The 9,909-nt window shown below is 50.1% G+C and overlaps 1 protein-coding gene across 1 annotated transcript; it reads left to right on the top strand.

The window, feature by feature from the left end:
- Positions 1–6,985, top strand: RCVRN (recoverin). The gene is made up of 3 exons (XM_065908758.1): positions 1–381; positions 3,949–4,060; positions 6,870–6,985. The coding sequence occupies exons 1-3, from the start codon at positions 1–3 to the stop codon at positions 6,983–6,985; spliced, it is 609 nt and encodes a 202-aa protein (XP_065764830.1).
- The last annotated feature ends 2,924 nt before the right edge of the window (positions 6,986–9,909 follow it).

The following is a 9,909-nucleotide window of genomic DNA, read 5'->3' on the forward strand; positions in this document are numbered from 1 at the left end:
ATGGGGAACAGCAAGAGCGGGGCCCTGTCCAAAGAGATCCTGGAGGAGCTGCAGCTGAGCACCAAGTTCACGGAGGAGGAGTTGAGCACCTGGTACCAGTCCTTCCTGAAGGAGTGCCCCAGCGGCCGCATCACCCGGCAGGAGTTCCAGACCATCTACTCCAAGTTCTTCCCCGAGGCCGACCCCAAGGCCTACGCCCAGCATGTGTTCCGTAGCTTCGATGCCAACAGCGATGGCACCTTGGACTTCAAGGAGTACGTCATCGCCCTGCACATGACCAGCGCGGGCAAGACCAACCAGAAGCTGGAGTGGGCCTTCTCCCTCTACGACGTGGATGGCAACGGGACCATCAGCAAGAACGAGGTGCTGGAGATTGTCTCGGTCAGTGTCAGCCTCCTCATCTCCGGCTGAGAGGGACGGGGGTCTCGAGGAATCGGGCTGCCACTAATTCCTCATGGGGGCCTGTCTGGGAGGAGGGAGTGGACACCCGAGGTTGGTGACTCAGTGGTTCTGAGAATGTGGTCAGGAGGGGTCTCCAACAAACCGATGTTAATGGAGGACTGGAGAATCCCCATAGACAGAGGAGCCTGGCCGGCGACAGTCCATGGGGTTGCAAAGAGTCAGACACGACTGAGCGACTAAGCAGAGCCCAGGGCACCTTCCCACAGCTTCATTTTCCTCCTAGAGGAGAAGAATCTGGGTATTTTCCATTATTTACCTTTACTGTTTCCTTCTTTCCCTCCCATCTTCCTTTCTTTCTTCATTAAAGCGTTCTTCAGGGGCTTCCCTGGTAGTCCAGTGATTCCAATGCGAGGGTGGTCTATGCTTCCAATGCGAGGGGTGCATTTTCCATCCCTGGTCAGGGAAATAAGATCCCACCTGCTGGGCAGTGCAATTAAGAAAATAAAAATAAATAAGTAAGTGTTAAAAAAATAAAACCTCCTTCAAAACCTACAATAGGACACACTCGGATTTTTTTTTTTAATTGTTTATTTGGCTGCTGGGGGGTTTCTTAGTTGAGGTATATGAGGTCTAGTTCCCTGACCAGGGGTGGAACACCAACCCCACCCCCAGCATTGGGAGCCCCCAAATCTTAGCCACTGGACCACCAGGGGAGTCCCTTTCATAAAATCTTACAGACAAACCCTAACGCACTTTTTGGCCAACCCAATATATTTATGTATTTATTTTATTTTTATTTTGGTCCTGTGGCTTTTGGGATCTTACTCCCCCAAACAGGGACTGAACCAGGGGCCATAGACCCTGCAGTGAAAGCCCCATGTCCTAACCACTGGAAAGCCAAGGAAGTCCCTTGTGAGTCATTTTAGAGACATAACATGTTTCAAATATGTTGGCCCAGGATCAGATCATCTGCCAAGATTTTTAGGTGTTTGAAAAGTAGTGTTATTTAATATAAAATGCATGCAGTTTAGAAACCTATGCAAAAGAAAATGAAAATTGCCTTTAATTTCATCCAGAGAAAACTACTATCAACAAATGGGCATGTATCTTTCCAGTCTTTTATCTATATATTTAAAAATAACTTTAGAATTAAGACATATTCACATATGGCTTTATCATACTTTTCTTCAGCCACTATTTTATTATAAATATTTTCAATATCAAATTGTTTTTAACAGCTGCTTAGAATTCCATCTTATAGACATGTCATAAAATTATTTAACCATTCCTATATTTTTGGACAATGAAGATGCTTCTATTTTTTCCCTAATATATCATTTTTATTTCCCTTCATTTAGTATCATTTTACTGAATTTTTTTTGCCCCCATCCCCACCCCATACCACTTGCTTTCTCTAATCCCATTCCTGTAAAGAGAGAATATTTTTCATCTTTTATACAATTTTTGAGGCATTTGTAGTCCCGCTTTCATTCACCCAATTCTTCCACCCTTGTTAGGCAAAACCATAGATCAAACAGCCAAGGATGCAGCTGTGGTCAGTCACTTGGACCTAGCGTTAGTGGCAGGTGTGTGTAGAAACCACACTGGTCTCTGGGTGGGGCCTGCAGAGCAAGCTCCCTGGATTAACAGGTGGTCTGTGGAAGGGACCACCTCCTCAGAACCACCTAAAGGATGCCAGGCCCAGCAGAGGCCTCTGAGTTGGTGCTTCTTCAGAGAAAGGAGGAGGAAGGAGATGAAGGGGTGGGGGAGAAGGGAAGGAGGAAGGAGAGGGTGGGGAGGCGTGGGGAGGCAGAGAGAGGCACGTCCACAGGTGAGGCTATGCAAGAGCATGCCAAGCCTCTGCTATTCACCATGTCCAAGGTCCCTGGCCTGGGAGTCAGTCATCTGTTGTGGGTTCTGACGCACCACCACCAGGCTACAACGCCTCCAGAAAACCACAGAAGCTCCCACTCCCCAGGGTGGGGATGTAATGGTTCTTTCTTGGTCCATTTCCAGAGGCGCTGACAGTGTGCCTTTGGTTTTAGAAGCAGGGTGATAGGCAGCCAGTCACTCCCAGCCTTTAGCCTTCCGGCCTGCCCATGGGTCTCTGGCTCAGGAACTTAAGGGAACCCTTACTTCAGTGCCGGGTACCTCGGGGCTCTGAGCGCTGTCAGTGAGGCAGCTGCCCCAGCTGCAGGTTTTGACTTCCTTGCTTCTCTTGCTGCAGCACAGAGAGCTGAAAGGGATTTTCTAAAGCCACTCCCCTTCCCTCCAGGTAAATTTCATAGGCATTACTGCCCCTGCCCGGCTGGTTCCCTGGTGTCTCCACGGCATCCCAGTCCCAACACTTAGGTCGCAAGCTGGGACGCTCAAGATGGGGGAGCCACAACCTGAGCATCCACTCTGGGTCTGGCCAGCCTGCTGGAATCCTAGTAACCTGGAGCTGAAAGGGCACATCAAGACTACCCTGTCCCTTTCCCTGATCACATGTCGGAAGGCACTTCCTGCTTTGCTGGACATTGTCTACTCAGCTCCTGTATTAGGTAGAGGAGAGGAAAGTGAGAAGGACATTTGAGCTTTACCCTCCCTAAGCAGAGGGGTAAAAGAGGGGCTTCCAGAGGCCTTACCCAGCCCCTACCATGCTCCCCAAGACATTCCAGGAATAGCAAGAGATGCAAGCACAGGGGTTCTAGAACCAAAATTGCCAGGGTTAGAATCTCCAGTCTTCTGCTTTTGGTTGGCTGAATTCTAGCAAGTTAGCCGATTCAGTTTCTCCATCTGTGAAATGGGCCAATAACACCCACCTCATAAAGCTGTCATGAGTTTACATGGAAAGACACTTAGAAATGTGGCATGTGTTAATCACTCAACAAACATTAGCCCTTATTACCATAAGCAATCCATGTGGAGCTACTGTTGAAGAACCCACCTGCCAGTGCAGGAGATGTAAGAGACACAGGTTCAAGCCCTGGATTGGGAACATCCCCTGGAGGAGGGCATGGCAACCCACTCCAGTATTCTTGTCTGGAGAATCCCATGGACAGAGGAGCCTGGCAGGCTATAGTTAATGGGGTCACAAAGAGTCGGACACAACTGAAGTGACTTAGCACACACGTACCATAAGCCAGCCTGCTAGGCAACCAAAATATCACTTGGATTCAGAAAAAGCCATCTGATGTTTTAAAACTTCTGGGCAGTGAGGTTAAAGGTACCAGTTTTCAAAATGCAGCCTTCAGGAAGCTTTCTATTTCTTATTTTCATTTTTTAATACAATGAAAGCAATATGTCTGCATGGTCAGGGAATTCAGACTGTGCGAAAAGGGACAAAATAAGAAGGGAAATTCATCCTCACCTCTCCTCCGCATTCCCTTCCCCTTCTTAAAAGTACAGATGCCCCCTCCCCACTCTCAAAAGCTAGGATTCAGTTGGGGCTGGTGGGTTGGGGAGGCCTGGGCATCTACATTTTAACCTCGGCATCTTGCTCTGCCATGTGGGTTCCCCCAGAATCACTTCTTCTGACCGGTGCTCCCCCTCAATTCGGTGCAGGCTATCTTCAAAATGATCAGTCCTGAAGATGCAAAGCGTCTCCCAGAAGACGAGAACACCCCGGAGAAGCGAGCAGAGAAGATCTGGGGGTTCTTTGGCAAGAAGGATGATGGTGAGTGACTTCTCCTTCCCAGCCCTTGATTTCAGAGTCCTGGGCTATGTCCTAGAGACCCCAGTGAGACTGACCCTTCCTAGTCCAGAGACCAGGTGGGACGGAGGAGCCTTCTTCCCACTGCAAGGTGGTCAGCAGAAAAACGGTCAGCAGACAGTTGTGGGCCCTTCTGGAGCTGACTGAAAATGTCACCACCTCCCACCGCTCATAAATCTCCATCACTGCCTGAGATTCTCTGGGGCAAAGGCAGGCTCTAAATGATGGGGTACTTTGGTTTTATTTGGACAGAGTTAACCCACTTTGAAGAAAGAATAAAAAATCAAGGCAACAGCCCATCATTTTGTATACAAATGACAAGTTTTTGAGGCTTTGCAAGCATACCGCTTTCTTTTTGAATGGAGTGCCCAGTTTTTTGTTGTTGTTTTAGGACACTTTGGTTTACTTGTTAAAACCAAACAAGTAGCCTTCTGCATGGCTGGGATGGGGTAAAGCTCACTTCAGAATTAGCATGGCATCCCAAGTAAGAAGGATCTCAATTTATATGGTGTTACTTTAGGAAATTAGTTTGGGTCCCCTCTCCCAACCCCCAAGCTCCATCAGATGGAATTAGACTTCAATTCAATTTCGAGAGATTGATGGGGGTGGGGGGGTTGCTATGAGGGGAAATGAGGAGAGATCTTCAGGAGGCTGGGAAAGCCATCAGACTGCAAAGCAGATGAACGGCTTAAGGGCAGATGCAAGACAAGTCTTAAACTGCAGGGCTGGGCTAAGAAAGTCCTGGTGAAGCTGAGGGTGTGTCCTCAGGCCCCCTTCTGCCAGGAGCTGACCTGTCTTGGCTCCCTCCCCTGTTAAGTCTGGCCAAGAGCAGCCAATGGGGAGCGCGAGCTTGTACTGAAAGCGGTGATGGATTCCAGAACTGGGTGGTGGGGGCTGCTGGTGCCTGAGGCCCACACCCAACTCGGGAAGGACACAGGAGAGGGGTTGGTGTCAGACAGGGACTGCAAACTTGAATGACCACTGGGGCCAGGATGATGAATGTGAGAGAAGTGGACAGTGGCCCAATGAAGCAATAGGGACTGGCAAACAGTGGGGCATGAGGGTCTGCCTGGTTTTATGGCCTCTGGTCAATTGTTACCACATATGAATACAGAGCTGTTGGGGCCTCATCATCTTTTTTTTGTTTTTGTTGTTTTTTTAAGAGAAGCCAGCAATCGAGATTTTTAAAATCTGAAATGCCTCCACCGATGAAACACTACACGGTCCACACACATCTGAGGAGCTGGTATCAGCCCATTTGTGATCTCTGGGCCAGTCTCTTACCAGGCTTCCAGATCACATGCCCAAGCAGGATGTTAAAGAAGGCCCCTACTAATCTGCAGTCCAGGGAGAAGGTAGATTAGCAACCAGATCTGTGATGTTAGGGCCAAAACTAGGGTGAGGCATGTGAGGTGCCCTGGCACAAGATTTAAGGAGACCCCCTTCTCAGGTGCCAGCACTGTGCCCATACAATACTGAAAGTGAGAGCCTCCTTAAATGTTGAAGGGTAGGTACCTCCCTTTCCTCACCCAGACGTCACCTCCCCTTTGAACACCTTCTCCTGGCTGCTTCAGGTGCCTCCCAGTGGCACGTCACCCCTCTGGCTCTTTAACCCCCATCCTGACATCCTGCTGGTTCTGCCAGGTGCTGAGTCCCTTGTTCTGCTTCTTGCTGACCTGAGCACTGACCCCAGTGAATGTCCCAGGAGGAGTGGTATTCCTGCCAGGTGACTTGTGTTTTCATATGGTCAATCTGAAGACCAGGCTTCACTCCACAATCAGCTTCTGACAGTAGGAGTTTCAAGCTATGAGGCTCATAGGGCACCTAGGACCTTAAAACCCACATTTCATCACCCTGACCTGCACAAGGAACCTACGTCCTAATCCAGGAAGGATTAAGGTCACCCAAAAGGCCTGGAACATAAGAAGTCAATGGAAACCCAGTCCAGCTAAGCCAAGCTTTATTGAGCACTTGGTACATCAGGACTATGAGCCTCGCCATAAGCAGGGAGGAACATCTGCCTCATTCTAGAGTCATTTCTGGGCTTCCCTGGTGGCTCAGACAGTGAAGAATCCGCCTGCAGTGCAGGAGACCTGGGTTTGATCCCTGGGTTGGGAAGCTCCCATGGAGGAGGGCTTGGCAACTCACTCCAGTATTCTTGTCTGGAGAGTCCCCATGGACAGAGGAGCCTGTCAGGCTACAGTCCATGGAGTTGGAAAAAGTCAGACACAACTGAGTAACTAAGCAAGCACAGCACAGAGTCATTCTACAGGTGACTGTCTCCCCATCAGACCAAGTTTCCCAGGCCAGGGGCATTATCTCACTCCCTTCCATGCCACAGCCTGCCCTCTGCTCCCTGCAATGACCTCAGCCCCACATACGGTGACTCTGGCACAGAGGAAGGGCTTAGTGAGTGCATCTAACTGGAGAGAACTGAATTCAATAGTTGGGGCAAAACCCTTTTTTGTCCCAAATGGGGAGGTAGATTAAGGATGCAGAGATGCCTAAGAAAGGATCGCCAACCAATCAGAAGAGGCACAGCACTAGCCCAGCCTCCTGGAGACACTGCAGGGCCTGTCATTAACCCTCTCATTGCAGGTTCACCAGGAGGTCCAGGGGTCCTAGGAAAGAGTTGGAGGGTGGGGTTACCCTCAGGGGCAAGGAGATCAGTATTTTCATAATAGAGCCATCCACTCTGGGTATGCTTGCAAAGATCAGCTTCGTCGCAGCTGGAAACAGCCTATCCTGACTGTATCATTTTTTCCTCTTGCAGATAAACTTACAGAGAAAGACTTCATCGAAGGGACCCTGGCCAATAAGGAAATTCTACGACTGATTCAATTCGAGCCTCAAAAAGTGAAGGAGAAACTGAAGGAAAAGAAACCCTGATGTCAACCGCTCAGGTCTCCTCCCTGCCCACCCCTCTCAAATAAACACGCGTGTGCACGCACACACACAAACACAAACACACACCGCCCCCGGGGCCTGGAGGGCCTCCAACCCACAGCACACTAAACCCTCCTGCACACCTCCCTGCCAAACCAAAGTGTCATTAAGCAAGTCACCAAGTCCCGCCCACTACACTGCCCGCCTCCCCTCCCCTCAGCCCGCCAGCCCAGGCCTCCGTAATTTCCAGGATTAGGTCACAGGAGCCCTAAATATAGGTCACTGGAGCCCTAAATACCCCCCGCCCCCATGTAAGCTCCTTTGTGAATTGTTAGGTAAGCAGGTTCCAATAAATGCAAGAGGAGCCGGGCACTCAGCTGACTGGTCATTCTCCAACTGGAAAAGGAAATGATTTCTGTCGGTTCAGCCTCACGGACAAGGCTGTGTCGCCGTCCCAGTCACAGGCCAAGGTGCGGGGACTGTGGTGCTGGAGGAAAGAGACACGGCCCTGTTCTGGTACAGCTCAGGGTGCAGAGGGGACCATAGACCTTGAAGAAGCCGGCGTGGGTGACGAGGTTACCATGGAGACACGCAGAGCATTGTGGGAAGATACAGTGGGCGGGGCCGACTTGTCCAGAGAAGGGGAAGGTGTTCCCGATGAAGAGGCGTTTCAACCAAGACCCAGGGGATTGGAGTGGGGGGAAAAGTGAGGGTGGAAAAGTGATGTGTCTCAGAGACCCTGAGTCGGGATTGAGCAGTTCAAGTTCTAGGACCCTGAGAAGGCCAGTGTAGCCCGAAAGCAGAGGGAGGAGGAGGGGAGAGCAAATTGTGAGTTAAGCTTCCAACGTAGCCGGGGCGGGGTGTGGCGGGCGGAGCAGACCGTGCTAGGACTTCCCTGCAGGCCAGGGGAAGACCCAGGGTTCACCGTGGGGATAGTGGGGGCTGTGTGGGGTTGGAAGTAGGAGGGATTTATGTTTGTAAGAGAACTTCCCCCCCACCCCCCGCGCAGGGTAGAAATAAATTAGGCAAGACTGGGGCCTGGACATCACACTCCTGTAATCGCCCAGGTGGCCTGGGCCAAGGGAACAGCAGTGGGGTGGAGAGAACGTGACCTGCTCGGAGATATTTAGAAGGTAGGATCCAGCTGACTGGTTCAGGGGAAGAAGGAGGAGCAAGGATGTTCAATAGCCAGGTTTGCGGCTTGAGTGCCCAGTGTAATCCGTTTGATTACACCAGGATGCCTCAATGGTTTTCACCTGGTTTTCATTGGCGATGTCAATAGATTTCACTGGTGACAGCCACCAAGGTGGGGATCAGCAGGGAGAGATGCTGATTTCGGGGGAGGATGACAAGTTCAGTTCTGATCCACTGCAAGGTGAAGACAGATGTCCCCACAGCCCCTACTTTTTAGGAGCAAGGAAAAGGAGCCACAGAGTCAGCAAGTGGCTTGGCTAACTAGGGTCAGCTAATGAGTGGAAGCCAGCCCAGTGCTGCCCATTGGCCCACACTCCCTTATCAGAGCTTCACCGGCGGGTTCTCAAGATCATTGTGTTCATTGTTTTGAAAGCTCTTTTATTCTTCAGCCTTAAATTCCAAGATGAGGTCAGAAAAATATGTAGATGTCCCGGACACTTGAGCAACCTGTGTATAACCCTCTGGGTCTAGGGAGTCTCCATCTGCTGGTGTAGGGGGGGGATCACCCCCGCTTTAGCAACAGCAAAGCCTCAATCACCACCACCAGAAAGTGCTGCTCTTTGTGGAGGACGGCCTTGAGCATCATCATAATACTTAAGGATGCAGTGTTTCCTATGAGCCAGGCATTCTGCTGGATACTGGGCATTATTTCATTGATGGAGGTGTAATTATTAATATCCCCAGAGTATGGATGAGGACACTGAGGTCACAAAGTAAGAGTAGGGTTAGTACTCGAACCAGAGGCCCTTTGATTACACTAGAATGCCTCAAGTTTTTACCTGGACCTGGACCTGATAGGATCTGATAGGACCTGATAGGACAGAGAATTCTGGGATCGCACAGCATCAGAGCATCTAGTCCAGCAATTTTGGCAGGAGGAGAGAAGCTAGCTGCCCAAGATGTCTCTCCAGCATCAGACATAGAGGCCACCCAGGAGCCATCTCAGAGAGAGAAGAAAGGCCCAGGGTGGCCTAGGGGAAGAAGGAAAGGGCTCAAGGCCTCATTCCGGTGCTCTTTCCCAAGCTATGTGCTGGGCTGCTGCTGTGCCTCCTGGGCTCACTAGCCATCAGTGTTTCTAGAATTGCAATGTCCCAGTGATTGCAAAGCCAGAATAGAGACCCACTAGGTGGGATTTTTTTTTTTTTTTTTTAAATTTAGGCTGTGCTGGGTCTTCATTGCAGTGCACAGGCTTTCTCTAGTTGCAGCAAGCAGGAGCTACTCTTCATCCTGGGAGAGGGCGTCTCACTGTGGTGGCTTCTCTTGTTGTGGAGCACAGGCTCTATGGTACCCACAGTAGTTGTGGTGCCCAGGCCTAGTTTCCCCTCTGCATGTGGAATCTTCTAGGCCCAGGGATCAAACCCGTGTTCCCTTCACTGGCAGGCAAATTCTTCACTGGACCACTTTAAAACAACAGCAAAGTGAATGATCTAGGGAGCAGTCTAGAAGAAGGCAGACACCTGCCTTCTACTTTTTTTGACATCTGACCTCTACTTCTCTCCCCTACCCCTCTGTCCACTCCTCTTGGTCCCTGAGACAATGGACCACCCAGGCTTATTATCCCCAGGCTTATTACCGAAGTTCTTTTTCCCATTTCTGGCAAGGAGCAGTGCACCAGGTTCTCCAGGGGTGGAAACCTTTAGCTCCAATGAGAAACCAATGGAAAAGAATAGACAAAACACATATCAAATTTAAAAACTTATTTTAATCCTTAGAACAATAGCAAGCAGTCTGAT

Source organism: Muntiacus reevesi, chromosome 18, assembly GCF_963930625.1.
Source record: "Muntiacus reevesi chromosome 18, mMunRee1.1, whole genome shotgun sequence".
NCBI classification, from domain to species: domain Eukaryota; kingdom Metazoa; phylum Chordata; class Mammalia; order Artiodactyla; family Cervidae; genus Muntiacus; species Muntiacus reevesi.

Excerpts from the sequence above, each read along its gene's own strand:
- RCVRN (XM_065908758.1), top strand. The coding sequence starts at position 1 with ATGGGGAACAGCAAGAGCGGGGCCCTGTCCAAAGAGATCCTGGAGGAG. Across the intron at positions 382-3,948 it reads AGGTGCTGGAGATTGTCTCG|GCTATCTTCAAAATGATCAG; the intron begins GTCAGTGTCAGC and ends AATTCGGTGCAG. Across the intron at positions 4,061-6,869 it reads CTTTGGCAAGAAGGATGATG|ATAAACTTACAGAGAAAGAC; the intron begins GTGAGTGACTTC and ends TTCCTCTTGCAG.